Source organism: Trichoderma camerunense (genome assembly GCF_050948025.1).
Source record: "Trichoderma camerunense strain CBS 138272 chromosome Unknown V8C40scaffold_2, whole genome shotgun sequence".
Classification (NCBI taxonomy): Eukaryota; Fungi; Ascomycota; class Sordariomycetes; order Hypocreales; family Hypocreaceae; genus Trichoderma; species Trichoderma camerunense.
In genome coordinates, this window is record NW_028145368.1 from 2,339,697 (window position 1) to 2,360,074 (window position 20,378).

Below are 20,378 nucleotides of genomic sequence, written 5' to 3' on the forward strand. Positions count from 1 at the left end.
TTGTACCAGCACACTCACCAATGTGTTAGTAGATAATAGACACTCTTACTATATAAGTAACAATTGCGCTCCCAAAACTCTCATCTTCAAATTGTTAAACTATTCCAGCATTCTTCTCTTCTTCTAGCTATTTACATAGCATAGCCACACCACACCACAATGGTCTACCTCCCTGCAACACGGCATCTCAATGGCGTCCGCCTCCTCGCTCTCGATGGCGGCGGCGTCCGAGGTGTAGCATCCCTCATCGTCCTCAAAGAAATCATGAAAAGAGTCCAGCAACGAAAGGGTCTCAAAGAAGAGTGTCGCCCTGCAGACTATTTTGAACTGGCCGCAGGCACAAGTACTGGCGGCATCATTGGCATCATGCTGTTTCGGCTTCGCATGACTGCCTCGGATGCCATTGATCAATATGACATTATCTCCAAAGAGGTGTTTAGCCCCAAAATCTATGGATGGAACATCACTCGCGTGATGCCCAATTCGCTGGCTTCTTGGATCAACAACAGCAAGACGCTGGTTCAGAGCAGTAGATTTGACGACGCCTCGTTGAAAAAGGCCATTGACAAGGTCGTTGCCAAGTATGGTCTGGATGAGGAGGACAGGAGATTGAAGGGCGATGCGCCATTGATGCATCCCAATGCTGGCAGGATGTAAGTTTCCGAATCTCGTCTTTTCGTTCATTCTTTTCTGCGGGAATCATTTCTAATAATGTGGTGTTTGAATAGGTTTGTTTGCACAACAGCGCAAAACAGAGCTGAAACAGTCTTGTTGAGATCATACAAGGACAACACCATCCACGTCCAATCCAAAGTCAACGATGTCATGCGAGACCACTCAGACAAAATCACCATCAGTCTAGCTACACGCGCAACCTCTGCCGCACCAACATACTTCCCTGAAGTGAAGTGGCCCGAAAACGACCCCAAGCTGACCTTTTGGGACGGCGGCCTCCTCAACAACAACCCCATCGACCAGCTGTGGTACTCAAGATACGAGCTCGTCCAGCCAAACGAGCCTGCTCCCGCCGTATCATGCGTCATCAGCCTGGGTACCGGCTACATCAAGCCTGATTCACCATCTGAATCATGGTTCCAGCTCGCAGGAGTGGCATCTTCAGTCATGGGCTTTGCTACCAACACAAACGCAAAGGGCAAGGACTTTTCACGACACATGACAGCGTTGAACAACCGGTCTGAACATTCTCAGACGAGATACGTTAGATTGAACCCGTCGCTTGGTAAAAGCGAGATTGGGCTGGCGGATTACACCAAGATGGAGGAGCTGAAGCAGCTGGCGACGGCGTATATTGAGGAGGAGAAGAACCAGCTGTGGATTAACAAGGCCGTGGCTGCGGTGTGTGACGAATGAGAGCAATTGGGTCATAGTTTTGTAGTTTGATGTTTTCTAGGCGGATAAGATATGTACTGGCATTGCATTGTGAGCACTGGGATTGTTTTGGGACCTTGACAAATAGACGAAACTAGAGGAAAATATACGAAAGAACTCTACTAATAACATTGCGAGTCTAAGCTCGAATTATCTGTTCTTTAAATTGATAATGTTATGATACAATATTCCGGCATTATCCAATCCTAATCGACTAAAGCACATGTCAATATACTATCACCAACTCTTCCCTCTGTCACACAAATTCCACCTCCCGCAACCCTCCCGCTCCGCTCCGGCCGGCCGCACCGAAGCCTGAATTTCAGCCCCGCCGCGGGGGACAATTAGAGCCCGCCAAACCACCAAGGCGGTCAAGCCCGGCAGAAATAATTCCTCTCGTTAATCTTCAAGGTCCCTCGGAGCTGGGCGATTCAAACAATCCCCATTACTCGCATGCAGTGACGGCATCATCGCCATACCGGCCAATCCCTCAATTTATTCGATTTCAGAAGCCATTTTCTTTCCATAATGAGCATTCCAACTCCTTTCAGCGGGGGCAACACGCCTCTTCCGCAGCTGGGCGGCCAAGATCCCAACGTCAGAGCTGTAAATCTTCCTCTCTCTGCTCTTTTTGCGCGCCAACGAAGCTCTGGCAGCAACATCGCATAAACAATGCACTAACCGTTCTCCGATATAGATTCAAGGCGCAATGGAATCATGTTACGGCAAGTCCATCATGTCAGGCGTCATGGGCTTCGGCATGGGCGGACTCTTTGGTCTCTTCATGGCCTCTGTACGTATCCTCTATCCTACTACCAGTCCCAACTCTCCCGTCCATTCTACTAACATGTCCTACTTTTTTCTTACAGATGTCATACGATACCCCCTTCGGCAGCCCCCTCCAAGGCGCCAACGGCCAACCCGCCATCACATCGCTCCCCCTCCGCCAGCAGCTCAAGATCGGCTTCAAGGACATGGGCACCCGATCCTGGAGCATGGCCAAGAACTTCGGCAAGGTCGGCGCCCTGTTCTCCGGAATCGAGTGCGGCATCGAGGGCATGCGGGCGAAGAACGACCTAGTCAACGGCATGGCGGCCGGATGCCTGACGGGAGGCATCTTGGCCAAGAATGCGGGCCCGCAGGCCGTTGCGGGAGGCTGCGTTGCCTTTGCGGCGTTTAGTGCGGCTATTGATGCGTACATGCGCCAGCCGAGTGACGAGTAGAGCTGCTGCTGTCTCTACTTTGTTGGAGAAGGGAAAGGGGGCTTGTATGATGATATGAAGGATTTTGAGGATACGTGCTTGCTTTTAACTTGTGATAATTACGGGCTGAGGAGTTACGGTAGAGTGTACATATAGAGCATTTGGGTTGGCGTTGGCGGAACTGACATATGGCATCTCTCCACTTTGGGTGTGGCCTTTTGATTAAAAGAGAGAAAGAGATGGCAGCATGTTACTGATTTACTTGGGAGATCTGGATGTGTATAACAATACCCAGGCTTCTATAGAGGCAGATTATGTATATTATGAGAAACTCATTATTGAACAGTCTCGTAGTTTTCCTCTTCCCTGGACATGCCAAGAGCCATGTACATCCTACCACCCCGTGCCACTTATTTTATTACTATATAAACCCAATACATATCCCTCGTCTCCCTACGTATTAACCCCGATAGTTCATGACCATGCCTCATTAAACGGAAACGTCAACGCTCAGCCTTATGACGACTGGTAAACCTGGAACTTGCCAACTTCCCAGTACGCATCTGTGAAGGACTGAGGTTGGTTTGCAACAATGTCGGTGCAGTTGCTGGAGCCTACAGGTATCAAGTACTATTAGTATCTTGGCCAATGCTTGAAAGATTGCAGATCATGCAAGGTAAAAACAGAGCACTTACAACCAGAACTGTCCCAAACTCCATACACCAGGTCACCGCAAAGATCAATGTTCAGGATAATCGAGTTATTCCTAAAGTGATTCCCAACATTGCAGTCTGTGCTCGGAAAGTCGGCCGCGGCCTCGCCCCAAGTGCTCGGATCAGGCTTCTGGCTCGTAATGTCAGTGGGAATGGCGCTGCGAGCAAACTGCCACACGCGGATACCCGCATCACGCCACTCCATGGCCATGATGCCGCCTCCATTCTTGTTGTAATCCGAGCCAAAGGTGCTGTCTGCGCCCTGGACACCGCAGCCTGCGTTGCCGTTCTTGGTGGCGTCGCAGTTGGTCTGAAGGGCCTTGTCCGCCTGCTTCCTCTTCACGCCCATGGAGCAGCCACTGGAGGTGTGAAGCGTCATCTGATTTCCGTCGGTGGCCTTGTTCGTTGCCTCCATGACATCGATCTCGCCGTTCTTGGGCCAGTTGGATGGGTCAGTGAGCCAGAGAGCGGGCCAGGTGCCACAGCCAAACGGAGTGTGACGGACGTCAAAGATGAATAGACCGTTGTTGTAGGTGTTTTTGGATTCTACTCGCACAGAGAAGCGACCCGTAGAAGCATCGGGGTTGCTGCCCGGGCCGACAGAGGTGTCGACTCTGAGGACTGCAGCATCTTGGGATGCAAAGGTCAGGTTCTAACAGCATGTTAACGACATCTCTGGCAATTGAAGTACCCATGATAGCTGATGGCATGAAAGCTGCGGCTACTTACCAGCTGCTTAGCTTGAGGCTCTGGGACGTAGTGCACAAAGCCTTGAGCAGGGTCAAATCCTGTGAAGTAGTTGAAGTTATCAAAGAAGGATTCTCCCTGGACTAATTATTTGCGCGCAAGTAGTGGTTAGCATGATTCCCCAAATGAGACATGAATAAACTCACATGTATCCTTTAGGGTATAGGTGAGCTGGGAATAGTCGGGATATGAGCTCTTCTTCCCTTGTGTGACGCCAACAGCCACGCCAATGACAATGGCGATGACAATGACTGCAACGATGCCGATCCATACTTTCTTGGACCAGTATCTCGGATCCCACGCAGAGGCGGAGGAGCCGGATTTTTGATAGCCACCACCAGAACCAACCTGGAACTCTTCGTATCTGGGAGGGATCTCGCCCGGCTTTACGCCTCGATCCATTTTGGTGCCTGAAAGATGGGGTTTTCTCTTTGGGTCGCAAACACGAAAGACGAGAGAAAAAGGGAGAGAAACAGGAACAGGTATGCTTCTCGCTTTTAGTTTTGTCGAAAGGCGTGCAATACCGTAAATTAAAAATTCAAATCAGCGAACCAACTAACGATTGGAATCAATCGAAGGATGCCAATCCCAGCCAATGAGTGTAGGCGGTTAATATCACCGGCGATAACCACTTTGGGAACAAGCAACTCCCAACGAGCGTATTCGTCCTGATGAATGCGTATCGTATGTATCCACGCTGGAGATATCGCAGATAAAAAGAAGAGAGAGAAAGAGAAAACGAGCGATACTGGCAGTTTGGAGGATGAAGAAGAGAAGCACAATGCTCCGGATACGAGGTGTAGTGTAAGAAGTAAGAAAAATAAAAAATAAACACAAAAAAGGTGGATTGACCTCATACTTCGTACATGATCTCCTGCTCACCTCACAGGTACATCCAGGTACATCTTCTCTATCGGCGCATCTACCGTCACATTGCCTATCTTACTCCATACACAACAACGCCGGATACTGCGGCACAGCCAACGATTCATTCCAATGGCTCCCCGGGGTTGGACCAAATGCCGCTTCCCCGTCGCCCATCCAGAAGAAAAAACGTGCCGTGTCGAGTCGCCAGATTCAGACACTCCCGTAGCTGCCCTGACTAACCTCTGCCTAAAACAAGCCAGCCCAAAAAAATGCAAACCTGCAACCGGAAATCGTTGCCAAAGCGGATTACTGTAGAAGCGAAAACTGGGGACCTGGATCGACACAGCCTGTAACAATGACGCGTCATTGAAACTCTGTAGTTATTTATGGTGCCGGCTCGTATTGTACAAGATGACTGACAGCTGCCATACAAGAACCCAAGCGCCGCCATCACTTACTGTCGTATTCTTCTCTTTCTGCTCCCTGTAGAATTTACCGTAAAAAGGAGAAGCAAAAAAGGAGATAAACGAAAGGCGAGCTAGAGACGGGGTGGCAGTGCAAAAAGCCAAAAGCAAAATGTGCTAGATACGAAGTGTGAGTGGGCTCGGTATTCTGATGGTGTGATGTGGGACAGCTTTGCTCTTTACATGTGATGTCTTCATGCGTTAAAAGATGCTACAGCTTAGCTTATACATATAAACACCAACACCTTTGTTCTTTTCCGAACGGCATCAAAGCGTCATATCAACAAATTATCTTCTTTTTAATTGTTTTCCATTCCATATACCTTTAACCGCAAGCACAGTGGACTATGACACCGACAAAACCAAAAAGATATTGACCCCTGAATACCCCAGCAGCAAACGCAATACTGCCATCATCTCATTAGTATTGGACATGATAATGCATCTCTAAAAAAAAATAGTACATGTACGCTTTAATCATCCTCCTCCTCCACGCGAGCCTTCTTCGCCTTCCGATCCTCGTCCTGCAGTCCATATCCTCTTTTGGAGGAAGAGTTCTGATCCACCTCGGACAAAAACTTGTCCACGTTGAAGGGGTCTACTGCGTCCTTCTCAAACTGCACGGGTCCTTCTCGTGCCTATTTCCACTCAGTTAGCAATGTTATAGAAAACGACAAGAGTAGGAGGGGGGAATGTCTTAGAAAACTGACCTCTGCTTCGCTGGCCCCCTTAAAGGTACCTTTGCCCAGTGCTTCGCCGAATCGACTTGACTTCTGGATCTTGGCCATCTCCTTATCACCCGCTTCTGCATCCTCTTCGTCCAGGTTTGCTCGCGGCCGGTAAATGCTGTTAATGGCATCTTGGGCAGCAAAGAGGGGCTTGTCGTAGGGGTTGTCTTCGTTGAATCCGCTATCGAACCCGCTGGACTGGTTGAATAACCGAGAGTCGTACATGGTTTCCTTGGACTGTGAAGGCTTGGCTATGCCCAGAGCAATTTTCTCAGATATGTCTCGATTTTGTTCTCGCGCCATGACTTGGATACGTCGCTCTGCGCCCATTCGGGTTTGCCGCAACTTGCGCTCGTCTTCCTTTCGTTTCTCCCTTCGTGCCCTTTCTCGAGCCCGAATCTCTGAATCTTCGCTATCAGAACCGCCCCTGGATTCTGAGCCGCTGTAGCTTGACCGTGATGGTGATCTTGATCCCGACTCTCGTGAGTCTCGCGAATCCCTTGAATCTCTTCTTCCGCGCTGCCCAGCAGCAGCTCGATCCTCACGCGCCTTTTGGGCGAGAGACCGCAGGTTTTCTTCCTTCTGAGCCTTCTCCTTCTCCGCTAGCCTCTGCTGCATCAGGGCTCTCTGCTGGACTTCGTCTCGGGCATGGCGCTCTGCCATCTTGATGGCCTCTGCAAACTGTGCGTGCTTATCATTAATCGTAATATCCTGTAAGCCTCGTCCGTCTGCAGCCAAACGCTTGTCCAAGGGCACCGTGAAACCTTTAGGGTTCTTCCAATTCGATACCGGAGGTGGGATTCTCCACATCTCTTGGTCTTCGGCTGTGAGCTTTCGTGGGGGAGAGTGCATAACAGGAGGTGGTGGTGATGGAGGACCGCGGGGGATTTTCTTGTGCTTGAATTTCGGAGGCTCCATCGGATCTCGCTGCCGCTCCACAATCTTCATGATGCGATCCTGCTTCTTGGAGTTGTCTCCCATCTGGTTTGCCGGCGTATATCGCACAAATGTCGGGTCTTTTCGCTGTCCAATGTTGAGGTTCTTTGGCTTCTGTGCCGCCACTGCTCCGCTGACGAGGGCTGCCAACGCGTTCTTGGTTCTCTCTGTCGTCGCCTCCACAGACTCCTTGTCCGGACGCGATAGATCAATCTCTCCAGCGTCGGCTCGCTGCCTCAGCGGGATCAGGTCCTTGAAAGATGTGTGAATGATTCGTCCCTCGCCGTGACCCTGTCTCGCAATCGCGTCGTATTTGACCTTGCCCTCGGCATCGACTTGGAGCGCCAAGGCATTGCTCGTCTTCGCACCCTTCTTGCCCATGTCCAGAGGGTACTGGGCAATAGGAATTTCGGGAAACGCACCGCCATCGCCGAAATCCTCCTGCGAGCGAGGTCGCCATCCCGCTCGCTGGCCGTATGGGGGAGGTCCGCTTCGCTTGAGGACGATTTGCGTCTCGTCCAGCTGGCCGGGCCCTACGATGCGAGGGCCGCGCTGCTGCGTCCGGGATGGCGCCTCTTCATCCTCGCCGGTGTATTTCGGCTTGGGGAGCGACGCCTGCAGCGATGCGGCCATGGACGTCATTTTGGGCGTCGCGTGAGATGATGTTGAAGCCTGTAAGTTGCGATGCCAGCTTCTGGTCGAGAAATTCCAAGTATGGCGGTGCAGGTGTGGCTGATTGCAGGGATTGCGCATTTCAAGTAGGCGGTAGTGGATCCAAGCAAAGGCTCCGCAAAGTGGCTTGAGGCGAGAAGCCTCGGAATAATCATTCCCCTGTCACCAAGACGCAGCAGCTGACTGTAGCTGTCCGTTGATAGCACAAGATACGTACGGGATAGAAACAATGAGGTTGAATCTGTAATTGTATTCTTCTTTTAAATAGCGCCTTCATTTTCAATAGCTTGCCAAAGTAACTCCCATGACGCTCTTCACCAGCCATTTTCAGGCTACAAAACACGCCCATCGCCGTTACTTCTGGCCACGCTGGCCGACCTCTCCCTGCACATAGAAATGCTGATATCCATCCATACCATCCGTCCTCATATCAACTTGTAGGCTGTTGCTTGCCGTCCAGACCATCCTTCCGTACAGTTGCATAATAAAGAATACCATTCGCTTAAACATAGCCCTTGCGAGCACCCTGGAAGAAGAACCGGACAACAAACACTTGCAGTGCTCCCATGCAGACAATCAGAGCAATCTGGATCATGCTAAAGTTGACAATGCGCTTCTCCGTGCTGGACACGGTGCTGAAGTTGCGATTCTCTCGTGTTCTAAAGTACTTTTGGTTTCGGGAAATGGTGGAAAGCTGGCCAGAGATCTTGTAGATGGATTCCTCCAGGACGGATGTCTGTTCTGGCGATGAACCCTGCTTGGAGGGGAGCTGGGCGGTTCGAGACTCGTTTTCGACCTGGATTGGTATGGTCAGCTACGGTGGCCTGTTTGCAAATCCCCATTCGGCACTTACAGCAATTTCGAAATCGACAAATTTATCAGTATATGTGCTCATATCGTTGTCGAAGCAGAACTTGTAGTCACCAACTACCTGCGCGGTGAAGACAAAGTCGCCCTGTCGCTCCTTTTCGCCCTGAAGGATGACCTTTCCACCAGGTCCCTCGACAAGGTAATCGACATCGAACGAACCACCGGATTGAACCTAATGCACCTCGGAAGTTAATATATGCGCGGAACGGGTATCGCCTCGATGCAATGCGGCGGCACTAACAGCAAAGTAAAAGGCAATCTTCTCGTTTTCGTTCTTCGTGGAGGCAAAGAAGCAGGCCAGTTCGTTGGCGGTCAGCTTGTAGGTCAATGCCGTAGCGGCAACATTGGTGGCCATGAGGCCAATCAGGCCAGCTACCAGCGTCGGCAATCTCATCTTGTCGTTGTGCAGGTCGACGATGCGATGTCGAGGACTGACTGGTTTCAGGGATGCTTGAATGGGACACGACACATTGGCCCCAAGCCCATGGAGCGCAGTGCACCAGCCACCCTCTACCCGCCACCAGCCACAATCAAAGTAGTACCCAAGTACCCAAATAACCTGCTTGCTCTCGGTAACGGAATTTCGCAGCTGCCGTCCCCTGTACCTCCTGCCTACTGCCCACTAGGGCCGCTGCATTGATGCCTATCCCACTAGCTCCAGCGTTGGATCGCCTGCAATAGCGGGACAGCGCCTTAGCAGGTTTCGAATACGTACCGCTTGAGCCACAGCCTGAGACACCGCTATATTATTGGCGTGTTCCCGTGTTGTTATTCTTGTTCTTATTGGAGGTGACGTCGATTGTACATTCTCGTTTCTTCATCTTCGCGATATCGCCATGTGGTGATTGGAGTCGTTTTCCAGCTTCATCTCCCTGCTTTACGCCTCTTTAAGTCCCTCCCTGGTTACCGCTAACAAGTGACCTGCTTCCCCCCAAGTGAGCCTCAGCCGTCTGACTTTGCGGGGGCGGAAGTGGCATCTTGCTCAAGATGGCCGTCCAAAGAACCATCGCAAATGCGTCTTCGGTCGCTATCAGGATAGGAGCCATTCTCTTTTTCCGTGCTGTACGTGATGCTCTCTCGCCTCTCGCCGGGTGCACGTAATGTTTCGTTTTTGATCCTCCACTGACGCCCAATATAGTTTCCTGTAAGTCTCACCACGGTTCATTGGGTGACCGTGAACGTAAGTAAACATGCATGCCTAACCACGCTTAGGCTCGACTACCATCTATCATCTTCGCCCTGTTTGCCATATATATCCCAGCTTTCTTGACGAGCTTATTCTCTTCACCTGAACTTGAAATCGTCGATGATCAAGTCGACATTACTGTCAAAGAAACCGTAGTCACGCCGGATGATGATACAGATGAGGAGATTGTCGCAGAAGAGGTCGACGTTCAGGAAACGATTTCTTACGCCGGAAAAGATGTACCAGCCTGGAAAATCATCTTTTACGGTGCTCCTAGTGCAAAGCGCCCCTTCAGCTCCTTGTTGAGTTTTCTCATCAACCTAGCGTTCGTTGGTCTTACTGCCGACGCCTTGTATCGCGCCAGATGGTATTATCCGGCTAATGACTTGTCCTTTGTGCGACTTGGATATGTCTCTCATAAAGAGGCCAACTTTCTCATCCGAGAACCTGACCAGGCCAATATGCCCGTCACTTTCCAGATCCGAAACTACAACGGTCTCATTTGGCAATCCGTCGGCAGCGTCAAGAGTACCTCCAATGAGACAGACTTCACCAGCGTTCTCACCATTCCTCTCCTGAGCTATGCAGAGCAGCAAAAGTATGAGTGGCGGACCTCAAACAACCACTCGGGTGAGCTTACTGCTGCGCCGCAACCCGGCAAGATGCCGAGTCAAAACGGAGGGAAATATACTTTCTTGTCTACCTCATGCATCTTGCCGCGATTCCCCTACTCGCCTTTGGATCATCCGCTTGCCATTCCAGGATTGCGAAATCTTGCCAAACGACTTCCTGAGTTGAGCGCGCAGTTCATGCTTTTCCTGGGCGATTTCATCTATGTTGATGTTCCCGAGCGCTTTGGCAAGTCGGTCGACGAGTACCGTATGCAGTACCGACAAGTGTATGCTTCTGAGGATTGGGCCCCTGTCGGCCAGAATCTGAGCTGGATTCATGTCTTGGATGATCATGAGATTGCGAATGTAATCCTTCCCCCTTTACCAATTCGCGCTGATTAGTTTCTTTTCTTCTTGGCTAACTACGAGGGCACATAGGACTGGGATGCAAACACAACCGGGGTTTACCAGAATGCTGTAGACCCATGGCACATTTACCAGGCTCAAATCAACCCTCCCCGTGCGGTGACTGCCGGTACTAAGAGTGAGCGCCGCAAGGGTGCTACGTGGTTTGAGTTTGTGCAGGGCCCTGCAAGCTTCTTCATGCTTGACACTCGCAGTTACAGATCCAGCAACAAGCTGCCGTTCAATGAGACGGAGAAGACAATGCTGGGTGCCGATCAGTTGGCCGACTTTTTGGCCTGGCTAGGACGGCCAGAGCCCAAGGGTGTCAGGTGGAAGTTTGTGGCATCGTCCATTCCTTTCACCAAGAACTGGCCCGTGAACGTCAAGGACACATGGGGCGGCTTTTTGGTTGAAAGAAAGAAGATTCTCGAAGCTATGTGGGATGTCTCTGCCCGCGGAATTGGAGTCGTGGTCTTGTCCGGAGACAGGCACGAGTTCGCTGCAACAAAGTTTCCGCCTCCTCCAGAATCCGACTGGCCGGAAGAATCTACCGTCTATGAGTTTTCCACAAGCCCACTCAACCAATTTGCGTCACCGATTCCTTCATATTCGCAGGTGGACGATGAGGACGTTTTGATCCAGTAAGTTTGGCCCACTCAATAACCCCCTATCGTGAGAGTTTTGTTCTGACAGCAATCAAAGATACCACCACTCTGGCATGTCCAAGTTTGGCTCATTCACCATCGAAGAGGAAGACGGTGAGAGCAAGCTTCTCTATCGGCTTTTCATCAGTGGCGAGGAGAAATGGAACACGACCATTACAGCACCGCCAGTTCCCCCTAAAGAGGAGAAGAAAGCAGCTTCAGGTTCTTTTTGGGATAGGATTAGGGGCTGGTAGCCCTGTTGCATAACGGAATAAGACCTTGGAGTTTGTTTGGCGTCTGTCTGGGGATATTTTGTATGTCACTTGTCAGCTGATGGGGATGATTCTAAGGTCATTTTTATTTTTTGGAATATGGATGATGGGAAGGCGTGGATGGATGACCTGTATGGTCAATTTGTTTGGGACGCAGCAAGGCCCATGTTTATATGTGGCAACAAGGTGACGAAAGCTGATTTCTGTTGAATTATCATATATGAAAACAAATCTTTTAAGCATATCGCTCATACTGCGCTACTCTGATTTTGTTTACACAATGCGTGCTTGCTAATTGTCATGAACATATCGAATCAAGTATCCTCACACCATCACAGCCTCAAGCCTTGTTTCCAGAAACCACCTCTTGGAACCAGTCAAACACAACCTGGTTTTGGAGCACAGCGGCTCCAATGGAGCAATGCTCACCCGCTCCATCCTCGGCAGTGAACAAATGATACGTCGCCCGCTCTCCAACCGTTTCAGCAACAATCTTTGCCTGGCCAGGCAACAAATCGTCATTCTCCGCATCGGCCACGAAGAACGGGACCTTGATGTTGTGAATCGCATCACCAAGTTTCATGTCCATGCACTTTGTCGCCCAGTCATATGGCGACTTGGTGTTGAACGCCCACAAGCCCTGCTCAATGGCCCAGCGGAAAGAAGTAGGCGCCTCGGGATTCGACACGGCGGAGACCACGGCTTGGTCAACGGCTTCTTTGTTTCCGGCCTTGTACAGGCTGAGCAGCTCGGGAGGAAACTTTTGGAGAATGGCCTCGCCAAAGTCGCTGACGCCGTCGATGGCCATGGCGGCGGCGATGCGAGGCTCAAAGGCTGCGGCACGGGTGGCGAGATATCCGCCCAGAGAGTATCCCCAGAGACCAATGGCATTGGGGTCTACATCATCTCTTGTCAGGGCGTAGTCGACGACAGGGGACACGACTCGTTCCCAGTCGTAGATGAAGCCCAGGTTTTGTTCTCGGCGGACAGTGGGTTGGCCTGGTCCTTCGTAGGTTATGACGTTGATGCCCCGAGCGAGAGCTGCCTCGACAGCAACATGGTACAGCTCCTCCTGAGAACCATCATAACCGCTGCACATGAGAATGGTTGCACGACGGCCGGGTTGTCCACAGCCATAGAAGATGGCCGGCACATCAAACCCGTCGGCCTTGAGCGTCACCCTCTGCCCAGGAACAGGAAGAAGCGCAATCGCCTTATCAAAGGCCTCCCTATGCCTCTTCCAAACCGAGTTGATACGCGGGTCCTCCCAATTACCATGGAGGAAGAACTCAGACGTACGAAGATACGTAGCCTCCCTAAACAACGCGGACCTCGCTGAAACGGGATACTTGGCCACGTCGATCTTCTCGGCTTGATTGTGTACACGAACAGCAAGATCGTGAAAGGCAGTGTAGTAGCTCTCAAAGTCGCCGGGCTTGATCTTGGCGGCGGCTGTGAGAACCTCGCCAATGTCGGCGCCTTGGTAGGGCGCGATGGAGACGGCGCGGAGGATTTCGAAGTGGAAGCTTTGGTCGGTGCTTAGCTTGATCATTGTCGGACTTTGTTTGTTTTCCTCTGCCATTTTGACGATGTATATTTGATGTAAAGTAAGGTATGAGAGTATGTGGTGTTGAAGCTGTGGAAGAAGTTGGGGTCTGATAAGACAGTATGGGAATGTTGTAAGTCGATGTAAGTGATGGGGCTTGACTGATGTCTCGATTCAAGTTGAGTATGCTAGATATTTAATTCATCATGATACAAGAAATCGAACGTTTATATAGAAATTTCACGAGTTGTGTGATGCCAGTTCTCAACACCCATCACAGAGTCTCCCCAATATCCCGAGATGCCTTATCCGAGTCTCTCGCATTCGAAGCTCGCGTTCGAAGCGAATCCGAGGCCTAGCTTCTCCGCAGCCTCGCCACATGTCTGGGATAATTTTGAGTGTAAGTATAACAATGGCATTTTTCTGCGAATTACTTTGCATCACGTTACAATTCCCTTTTACAGCGAAGTGAGTGTAAGTCGCTGGTGTGGTGATGACGCTACTGGCGGAGCGAAAGCGAAGCTCAAAAGAGACATGCGCTTACTTTGGTGCAACTAAGCCTGATTCAGAAGAGCGAGAACGACATCCCGCCCTGCAGATGCAAGGTCTCGACCCGAGAACGAAGAAGCAGGTTCATGCAGTGTAATATGTAATGATACGCATTTGCGTATAGAAGACGGATTGATCCGGTTTGGGCTCATGCAGGGTAAATGGCCATACGTTGGTATTATGGGGTGACTCGGCACTCGCTTTTATTTATAGGTAGAAAAATCCATCCTTTACACCCTCATCCCACACACGTGGTTACCTACATGGTGATATCGGCAGAATTGCTCCTCGCTCTACCACGCGCAACGGCCATTCCAGCATCTTCTGCCACCTGGCCGGCAAGTTCTTCGAAATGTCCTGCACTTCCTGCTTCCCCACATCACCAACCCACCACAAGTTTTCAATGACAAGCATCGAGAAATAATATGCCAGAATCACCAGGGCCCTTGGGCAGACTTGCTGGGTAAGGTCGAGAAACTTCTTCTTCACAACCATGGGGAAGATGACCATCCTCCGCCTTGCCTCGTCAAGCTGGATATTGCCATCTCTGGGGTGCAGCAACAGCAAGACCCCTCCGATGTAGCTGAGCGTTGTCTCGTATGCGTCCTGGATCTCCATGTCCCACGGCTCCGACACTACATCTTTGGCGTCCCTTTCAAGCAAGTATTCCAAGCCCTGCCGGTTCGCTGGATCATATCTCGCCTGGGTGTCGTAAAGGATGGGCGTGCTCTTCGTCATCGCCGACACGAACGACTCTGGATGAGCCAAAATGATGCCCCAGGCTTTGATAAAGAGGGCTTGCGTCGTCCCTGTGATCAATATCCACTCCAGGGGAGGAGAGTATGGTTCACGATTTCGGTACCGCAGCGTGGCAAACGTGCAGATGCGCAGCAAATGCGACGTGAGGCAAACAGCTTCAAAATTCGACTCGCTGAGTTCGGTAATCTCCCTTTGGTGTTCATGCAGAGCCATTGCCAGGTATCGTCTATGTACATTGAGTCCATCAAAGGAGTTGTCTAACTTGCATATGAGCGCGTGGATGGCCGCCAGAGCATATATGGCATACAGAAGGGCCTCAGAGTCCAACGCCATTTTGGGAGCCAAATTGGCGAATATCTTGTAAGTCTTTTCGTCAATAGGCAGCGAGGGCCCAGTCTCTGTGAGATAGAGGTGCATCAGCCTCGCCTCCAACAGCCGTCGCTGCTTCGATTCTAAGGCGTCTTCGTCCAGCGGGTCCACCGACGACAATGGAGAAGGCTTGTCAGAGCTGGTCTCGGAGATGCCAGATTCACTGGGCTGAGGCTGTGATGAGGAACCCGGAGATCGGTCTTGGCCAGTCTTCTTCTGTGGAAGACGATCATAGATGCATTTGGCCCTGTGGCGCTCGCAGTGCTGGCAAGTGGGCTTTGCCTCGTTGCACTTTACCCGTCGCGTGCGACATCGCTGGCAGCCATATCGCGATTTCTTGTGATTGAGCTTTGGTACACGATAGGTGCCATCGCCCGGGCTGGTCTCGAGCGTGTATTGACCAAACATGTCTCTTGAGGTGAAGGCTGGCTCTCTCCTGAAATGCGAGCTGGTTGATACGTGAATGCTCTACAGTTCTCTCACAAGGCTAAGCCAAGCTCTGCCGACTGAACAACACACGGCTGTCTATGAAGCAGCCCTTTATGAAGCACTCCGGACTGGCGATTTCAATAATCCAACGAATTGGGCTGAAGCTTTGATGACGTCCGACTGCCACCGGCGATGCCCCGCAAAAAGCCGATCCCGTTCGGAGCTGTTCAGCTCGTTCAAGCAAGTGAGACAAGAGATAAAATAGGTTGGAAAGGAATATAACAGCCAACAGTCGCGTGGTTGTTTGTGATTCTGTAGAAGCACGCTGTGTGTGTCTGTTAAATATGCTTCATCGTGAGACTCTCCTTTTGCTAGTACTTCGTAATGAGCCTTGGGAATCCTGTAGGATCAAAAGGCTCGGGGTTTGGCGACGGTTGGCCGTAAGTCATCCGGACTGCCAGGGGTACGTACCTCTAGAGCTTCCCAGCGGGGCACTTTCACCGCCTTCCCCAATGCGAACCGCTGCTCCAAAGAAAAAAGTTGAATCGGGCAAAATTATCCCAGGCCTTTTGATTTTTCAGAGAAAAAGTCCAGACGGCAAATCATCAAACTTACCTATCGGTATATCTGGAACGGGCAATTCAAACACAATGGCTGGACTAAAGAACAATAAACGGCGCAACGACGACAAGTCACGTCGCCCGACCAAGAAGCAGCGAAAAGCACAAGCATACCACAGCGACTCGGAAAACGAAGAGGAGCAGCAGACGTTTGACGCGGTCAACCTGCTAGATTCCGACGATGATATTCACAATGCGCCCGTGGACGATGTCGCCGACGCTGAAGAGAATGACTCCTCAAGCTCCGACGAAGAGGCGCCCGTTGTAAAAAAGACCAATGTCAAGACATCAAAATCAAAGTCGAAAAAATCAGAGCCGGAAGCTGAGCAGCAGCAGGAGGAAGAGGATGAAGCAGAGGAGCAGAGCGAGGAGGAGGATGACGATGACGATGACGACGACGACGACATGGACCTCGACGTAGGCGCAGCAAAGACAAAGTCAAAACGTAATGACCCCACTGCTTTCGCAACCTCGCTTTCAAAGATTCTATCGACCAAGCTTTCCGCGTCAAAACGATCCGACCCCGTGCTGTCTCGAAGCGCAGCCGCCCACGAGGCCTCCAAGGTCGCCGTAGATATTGCGCTCGAGCAAAAGGCCAGGAGGAAGCTCAAGGAGCAGAAGAGAGTCGCGCTGGAAAAGGGCCGCATCAAGGACATTCTGGTGGCGACGGTGGACGAGTCGGGTGAGCCGGAGATGACAACTTCGGAAATGCTGGCGATTGAAAAGACGCTTCGCAAGACGGCGCAAAGAGGTGTGATTCGCATGTTCAATGCCGTAAGGGCCTCTCAGGTACTGGCCGCTGAGGCGGAGAGGGCAGTGAGAAAGGAGGGCGTCATCGGCCATAAGACGAGGGAGGAAAAGGTCAATGAGATGAGTAAGAAGGGCTTTTTGGACTTGATTGCATCGGGAGGAGGCGGCTTAAAAAAGACTCCGTTGGAAGAGGCGTAAGGGTTGTTGTCTTGTCTTTCTTTGTAATTTTTTTCTTCTTGTTTTGCAATATGTATCTCTACAGGGAGCGAAGTTCGGCCTGTCTTCAGATCTACAGTACTCATCACTAGATATACAAAATTTTACCCCAAAGATACCCCCCCTTGGGCAAAATGCTTGCGCCCACCCCCGAGGCACGCCGACCCATTCCCACCGCTTCTATTTGTTCAATATTATACAGGGTTTCCAATTTTCTGTGTTGTATGCCGTATCGTATTCACATCAAACGACTCCCGCCTAATCATTGAAAGTCGCTCGCTTGCATGTTTCTCGTCATAGAAGGCAGCCTCACCACCAAGCCGTCCAGTTCCTTGGTCATGATAACTTGGCAGCCCAGACGGCTGGTCTCGGTCAGGCCAAAAGCGAGGTCCAGCATATCGTTTTCATCGTCTTCGGGCTCGGGCATCTTGTCAAAATGGTCTTCTCCTTCTACGATGACATGGCAGGTCGAGCATGCGCATGATCCTCCGCAGGCACCCTCCATCTCCAGATCGTTGGCCTGGGCAATGTCGAGCAGGTTGTCGCCCGCTGAAACGGCAAATTTGTGCTCCTCGCCTTCTTTATCGATGAATGTGACCCAGAGCCTACATCAATGTTAGTCAAGACTTGTTTTTTTGTGTTTGTGTGTGTAGAATTGCATTGCTGCTCACTCTTCACCAGGCTTTGGCGGGGTGACATGGCCATGCCTCCGCTGGAGTGTTGTAGAGAATGCGCGACGGCTCAGAGACAATTGGAGAGATTGAAGAGTTCGCGATGTAGGTGCGGATCGAAGGAAAGGGCTCGGCAAGGCAGTCAAGCCTCTATACGGCGCACTCGTGGAGGGAGCTCGACGGCATCCCGCTTGCGACAGCCTCGCAAGGCTTCGTGAGAGCGATCTTGAGGCCGACATGTGGAGCGCTTGATCGGAACTCGGTGGCAGCGAGAAAAAAAATTGAGATTAAGGAAGAAACCCCGGTGCAAGAGCGTCGCAAACTGAGATTGGCCTGGGTTGAATGATCGCCAGTGTCCAAAGACAAGGCCGTAGCACTTTAATAGCCGAGAGAATCACAAAAGAGCAAAGCCAGACATGCTTGTTTCGTAATAAACCGTCTTCCGTTGGCTAAGACCTTTCCTCGCACTTCCGAAGCTGTTTGTGACTATTGGGAATTGGCCGATCCGTCTTGATAAGAGTTGCTTATCGGCTATTAAATGCACTTAACGGGGAGATGCCGCAGCTACCCCCCAGCTTGCCAATGACTGCATTTTTATCGACCACAGGAGCCCAACTTGGGTTGTGGAAAAAAAGGTAGAGATCTGGAATCTCTCTCTTTTTCAAATCAATCATGTCTTCCCCCAAGGAGTTTACCCCCAATCCCCTGCGGCCGTATTACCGGCCTCCCACAATCGAGGAGCGGGCAGAACCGGTGTCGATCCCGAGCTCGAATCCGTTCTCTGGTGGCAACAGCTACGATGTCGCCAGTGGTGCGAAATACGCCTCCAAGGCGAAGCACATGCTGAATGATCTCGACTACAAGGAGTTGATTGGCGAACCCTCGCCCTCGGTTGTCGAAAGTGCCAGAGAGCTCGTCGATGAGTTGATATGGAAATACATGTCCGTCTTGATCGGGCAGCCTTTCGAGGTTGCCAAGATGATCCTGCAGGCCCGGGATCAGGATGAAAAGGCTGCCCTCATGGTGGCTGCCGAACCAGAAACTCCTGCTCCCGCCCCTCAGGTATCAAGTCGAGCTGGCTCGGCATTTGATGTAAGCGCTGTCTTTCGGAGGTACTCTCGCTAGCTGTCGTCTTCTTTAAGCTAATGAAGAACTGTAACAGGAGGAATCTGATGGCGAGGAACCGGCATACTTCACATCCAGCGATCCGGCCATACCCAATCCCTGGGGTCCAGCCCAGGCTCAGCCTGAGAAGCGACCCAGTAGCCGGCGTGCAGAATCTCCATTACAGTCTCCCACGACACCGAAAAAGGTGCCCGTCGTGCCGGAGCACTTCTTAAATCTTCGCCGGCCTGATGCTATTCTTGACGTCATTGGGCAGCTATGGCAGAGGGACGGTGCATGGGGAGTATGGAAGGGAGCAAATGCAACCTTTCTGTACACCGTCTTGCAGTCTCTGTTAGAGAATTGGTCAAGAAGCTTCCTGAGTGCTGTGTTCAATGTGCCAGACCTGGGTGTCAAGGACAACATTGAGCGTCTTGTTGACATTGCGTCCCCATATCCCTGGGCTTCCCTGCTCGTGGCCGCCGCCGCCGCAGTCACAACCAGCCTCGCACTTGCGCCTCTAGATCTCATACGCACGAGGTATGTGATACAACTGCATAGACCAACTACTTACTCTCATCATACTAACATAGCCACAGGTTAATCCTCACCAATCCCTTCAAGGGACAGCGAAGAACCATTGCAAGCCTTCGAGCTCTCCCATCTTACTACTGCCCTTCCACCATTGTCGTCCCCACCATTCTTCACTCTCTCGTCAACCCCATCTTCACTCTCTCCACCCCATTGGCGCTCAAGACCAAGTTTATGATCACAAGCGAAATTGCGCCCATGACATTCTCCGCCGCCAAGTTTTTTGCCTCGTCGGTGGGAATTTTGATCAAGCTTCCCCTGGAGACTGTACTGCGACGAGGCCAACTCTCTGTGCTTTCCGAACCGGAGTACCTGGAGGCTCTCAATGACGGTGAACCGGCATTGGAGACCATCGTACCCATTGGCAAATACAATGGCACTTTCGGCACCATGTACCACATCGTTACCGAAGAAGGCACTCGGGAGATCCCACCCAAGCCCGTGATCAGCAAGCGAGGCAAGGTCAAGACCAAGAACCTCCTACCAACCTACAAGAAGGGTCAGGGCATGGAAGGTCTCTGGAGGGGATGGCGAATCGGCTGGTGGGGACTGGTTGGTCTCTGGATGGCCAACATGGTTGGACACGGTGGTGATGGTGAGTTTTAAACGGAAAACGAAATGAAAACGGTCCAAAACGGACCATGTATACCAGCAAGAAACAAAGGGGGTAAGGGAAAAAGATGGGAGAGATATCAGTACATATCTCCTGTGGACGACAGCACAAGGAAGAAGAAGAAAATCCCCGCTACAACGACTTTTATGATGGAACGACAACACCTGACTATGCCTTCATTCACATGCGTGCACGAATAGCCCTGAAACTATCCGTTCTTTTTCTCTTTTAGAAAGCAGAGCATTGAGTGGTATCTAGTTGGCTGATTTAGGATTTTGCTCTGTAGTTGATATAGCATGAACCGAATATATTACAATGACAAGTACATGGCAGCATTACGGGTTTCATTTTTGGCTACAGTTGTTTTGTATAAGTTATTCTCAAAACCGAACTACATAGAAATATCCATAACGGTGACAGTCAGAATACTATTGGTATTGCCGCAGAGTATGAGC

The 20,378-nt window shown here is 51.0% G+C and overlaps 11 protein-coding genes across 11 annotated transcripts; 5 read left to right on the top strand and 6 right to left on the bottom strand.

Annotated features, from left to right (window-relative positions):
- The first annotated feature begins 11 nt into the window (after positions 1-11).
- Positions 12-1,515, top strand: V8C40DRAFT_233741 (acyl transferase/acyl hydrolase/lysophospholipase). The gene is made up of 2 exons (XM_083213440.1): positions 12-653; positions 729-1,515. Exons 1-2 carry the CDS (start codon positions 160-162, stop codon positions 1,369-1,371), a joined length of 1,137 nt encoding a protein of 378 aa, XP_083078183.1. The 5' UTR covers positions 12-159; the 3' UTR covers positions 1,372-1,515.
- Positions 1,516-1,832: 317 nt separating this feature from the next.
- V8C40DRAFT_233745 (translocation channel protein TIM22) lies at positions 1,833-2,935 on the top strand. The gene is made up of 3 exons (XM_083213441.1): positions 1,833-1,995; positions 2,087-2,182; positions 2,259-2,935. The coding sequence occupies exons 1-3, from the start codon at positions 1,918-1,920 to the stop codon at positions 2,610-2,612; spliced, it is 528 nt and encodes a 175-aa protein (XP_083078184.1). The 5' UTR covers positions 1,833-1,917; the 3' UTR covers positions 2,613-2,935.
- On the bottom strand, positions 2,860-4,685 carry V8C40DRAFT_101724 (concanavalin A-like lectin/glucanase domain-containing protein). Its single transcript, XM_083210673.1, has 4 exons — positions 4,198-4,685; positions 4,034-4,134; positions 3,287-3,956; positions 2,860-3,205 (listed from the first exon to the last, which is right to left on the bottom strand). Exons 1-4 carry the CDS (start codon positions 4,451-4,453, stop codon positions 3,108-3,110), a joined length of 1,125 nt encoding a protein of 374 aa, XP_083078185.1. The 5' UTR covers positions 4,454-4,685; the 3' UTR covers positions 2,860-3,107.
- Positions 4,686-5,699: 1,014 nt separating this feature from the next.
- On the bottom strand, positions 5,700-7,749 carry V8C40DRAFT_233753 (SKIP/SNW domain-containing protein). The gene is made up of 2 exons (XM_083213442.1): positions 6,093-7,749; positions 5,700-6,020 (listed from the first exon to the last, which is right to left on the bottom strand). The coding sequence occupies exons 1-2, from the start codon at positions 7,686-7,688 to the stop codon at positions 5,856-5,858; spliced, it is 1,761 nt and encodes a 586-aa protein (XP_083078186.1). The 5' UTR covers positions 7,689-7,749; the 3' UTR covers positions 5,700-5,855.
- A 44-nt stretch (positions 7,750-7,793) lies between these two features.
- On the bottom strand, positions 7,794-8,982 carry V8C40DRAFT_282651 (emp24/gp25L/p24 family/GOLD-domain-containing protein; the record flags this gene model as incomplete). Its single annotated transcript, XM_083221824.1, has 3 exons — positions 7,794-8,514; positions 8,572-8,760; positions 8,830-8,982. The coding sequence occupies 3 exons, from the start codon at positions 8,980-8,982 to the stop codon at positions 8,221-8,223; spliced, it is 636 nt and encodes a 211-aa protein (XP_083078187.1). The 3' UTR covers positions 7,794-8,220.
- A 399-nt stretch (positions 8,983-9,381) lies between these two features.
- V8C40DRAFT_233757 (PhoD-like phosphatase-domain-containing protein) lies at positions 9,382-11,973 on the top strand. The gene is made up of 5 exons (XM_083213443.1): positions 9,382-9,650; positions 9,727-9,732; positions 9,801-10,751; positions 10,824-11,431; positions 11,493-11,973. The coding sequence occupies exons 1-5, from the start codon at positions 9,576-9,578 to the stop codon at positions 11,686-11,688; spliced, it is 1,836 nt and encodes a 611-aa protein (XP_083078188.1). The 5' UTR covers positions 9,382-9,575; the 3' UTR covers positions 11,689-11,973.
- V8C40DRAFT_233758 (Alpha/Beta hydrolase protein) lies at positions 11,953-13,930 on the bottom strand. The gene is made up of 2 exons (XM_083213444.1): positions 13,797-13,930; positions 11,953-13,635 (listed from the first exon to the last, which is right to left on the bottom strand). Exon 2 carries the CDS (start codon positions 13,286-13,288, stop codon positions 12,047-12,049), a length of 1,242 nt encoding a protein of 413 aa, XP_083078189.1. The 5' UTR covers positions 13,289-13,635; positions 13,797-13,930; the 3' UTR covers positions 11,953-12,046.
- Positions 13,592-15,674, bottom strand: V8C40DRAFT_101872 (Zn(II)2Cys6 transcription factor domain-containing protein). Its single transcript, XM_083210674.1, has 2 exons — positions 13,797-15,674; positions 13,592-13,635 (listed from the first exon to the last, which is right to left on the bottom strand). The coding sequence occupies exon 1, from the start codon at positions 15,335-15,337 to the stop codon at positions 14,057-14,059; it is 1,281 nt and encodes a 426-aa protein (XP_083078190.1). The 5' UTR covers positions 15,338-15,674; the 3' UTR covers positions 13,592-13,635; positions 13,797-14,056.
- Positions 15,675-15,926: 252 nt separating this feature from the next.
- Positions 15,927-17,079, top strand: V8C40DRAFT_233764 (Rrp15p-domain-containing protein). Its single transcript, XM_083213445.1, has one exon. The coding sequence runs from the start codon at positions 16,009-16,011 to the stop codon at positions 16,924-16,926; it is 918 nt and encodes a 305-aa protein (XP_083078191.1). The 5' UTR covers positions 15,927-16,008; the 3' UTR covers positions 16,927-17,079.
- Positions 16,937-18,081, bottom strand: V8C40DRAFT_233765 (adrenodoxin). The gene is made up of 2 exons (XM_083213446.1): positions 17,616-18,081; positions 16,937-17,549 (listed from the first exon to the last, which is right to left on the bottom strand). The coding sequence occupies exons 1-2, from the start codon at positions 17,852-17,854 to the stop codon at positions 17,207-17,209; spliced, it is 582 nt and encodes a 193-aa protein (XP_083078192.1). The 5' UTR covers positions 17,855-18,081; the 3' UTR covers positions 16,937-17,206.
- A 145-nt stretch (positions 18,082-18,226) lies between these two features.
- On the top strand, positions 18,227-20,370 carry V8C40DRAFT_233766 (mitofusin complex protein UGO1). Its single transcript, XM_083213447.1, has 3 exons — positions 18,227-18,707; positions 18,778-19,259; positions 19,319-20,370. Exons 1-3 carry the CDS (start codon positions 18,288-18,290, stop codon positions 19,914-19,916), a joined length of 1,500 nt encoding a protein of 499 aa, XP_083078193.1. The 5' UTR covers positions 18,227-18,287; the 3' UTR covers positions 19,917-20,370.
- The last annotated feature ends 8 nt before the right edge of the window (positions 20,371-20,378 follow it).

Coding starts and splice junctions, on each gene's coding strand:
- V8C40DRAFT_233766 (XM_083213447.1), top strand. CDS start 18,288: ATGTCTTCCCCCAAGGAGTTTACCCCCAATCCCCTGCGGCCGTATTAC. Junction 18,708..18,777: donor GAGCTGGCTCGGCATTTGAT/GTAAGCGCTGTC, acceptor GAACTGTAACAG/GAGGAATCTGATGGCGAGGA. Junction 19,260..19,318: donor CTAGATCTCATACGCACGAG/GTATGTGATACA, acceptor ACATAGCCACAG/GTTAATCCTCACCAATCCCT.
- V8C40DRAFT_101724 (XM_083210673.1), bottom strand. CDS start 4,453: ATGGATCGAGGCGTAAAGCCGGGCGAGATCCCTCCCAGATACGAAGAG. Junction 4,135..4,197: donor CTATACCCTAAAGGATACAT/GTGAGTTTATTC, acceptor GCAAATAATTAG/TCCAGGGAGAATCCTTCTTT. Junction 3,206..3,286: donor AGTTTGGGACAGTTCTGGTT/GTAAGTGCTCTG, acceptor TGATACCTGTAG/GCTCCAGCAACTGCACCGAC.
- V8C40DRAFT_233753 (XM_083213442.1), bottom strand. CDS start 7,688: ATGACGTCCATGGCCGCATCGCTGCAGGCGTCGCTCCCCAAGCCGAAA. Junction 6,021..6,092: donor AGGGGGCCAGCGAAGCAGAG/GTCAGTTTTCTA, acceptor GAGTGGAAATAG/GCACGAGAAGGACCCGTGCA.
- V8C40DRAFT_233741 (XM_083213440.1), top strand. CDS start 160: ATGGTCTACCTCCCTGCAACACGGCATCTCAATGGCGTCCGCCTCCTC. Junction 654..728: donor CATCCCAATGCTGGCAGGAT/GTAAGTTTCCGA, acceptor GTGTTTGAATAG/GTTTGTTTGCACAACAGCGC.
- V8C40DRAFT_233765 (XM_083213446.1), bottom strand. CDS start 17,854: ATGTCGGCCTCAAGATCGCTCTCACGAAGCCTTGCGAGGCTGTCGCAA. Junction 17,550..17,615: donor CCGCCAAAGCCTGGTGAAGA/GTGAGCAGCAAT, acceptor ACATTGATGTAG/GCTCTGGGTCACATTCATCG.
- V8C40DRAFT_233764 (XM_083213445.1), top strand. CDS start 16,009: ATGGCTGGACTAAAGAACAATAAACGGCGCAACGACGACAAGTCACGT.
- V8C40DRAFT_101872 (XM_083210674.1), bottom strand. CDS start 15,337: ATGTTTGGTCAATACACGCTCGAGACCAGCCCGGGCGATGGCACCTAT.
- V8C40DRAFT_233745 (XM_083213441.1), top strand. CDS start 1,918: ATGAGCATTCCAACTCCTTTCAGCGGGGGCAACACGCCTCTTCCGCAG. Junction 1,996..2,086: donor AAGATCCCAACGTCAGAGCT/GTAAATCTTCCT, acceptor TCTCCGATATAG/ATTCAAGGCGCAATGGAATC. Junction 2,183..2,258: donor TTGGTCTCTTCATGGCCTCT/GTACGTATCCTC, acceptor TTTTTCTTACAG/ATGTCATACGATACCCCCTT.
- V8C40DRAFT_233758 (XM_083213444.1), bottom strand. CDS start 13,288: ATGGCAGAGGAAAACAAACAAAGTCCGACAATGATCAAGCTAAGCACC.
- V8C40DRAFT_233757 (XM_083213443.1), top strand. CDS start 9,576: ATGGCCGTCCAAAGAACCATCGCAAATGCGTCTTCGGTCGCTATCAGG. Junction 10,752..10,823: donor ATGATCATGAGATTGCGAAT/GTAATCCTTCCC, acceptor GAGGGCACATAG/GACTGGGATGCAAACACAAC. Junction 11,432..11,492: donor GATGAGGACGTTTTGATCCA/GTAAGTTTGGCC, acceptor CAGCAATCAAAG/ATACCACCACTCTGGCATGT.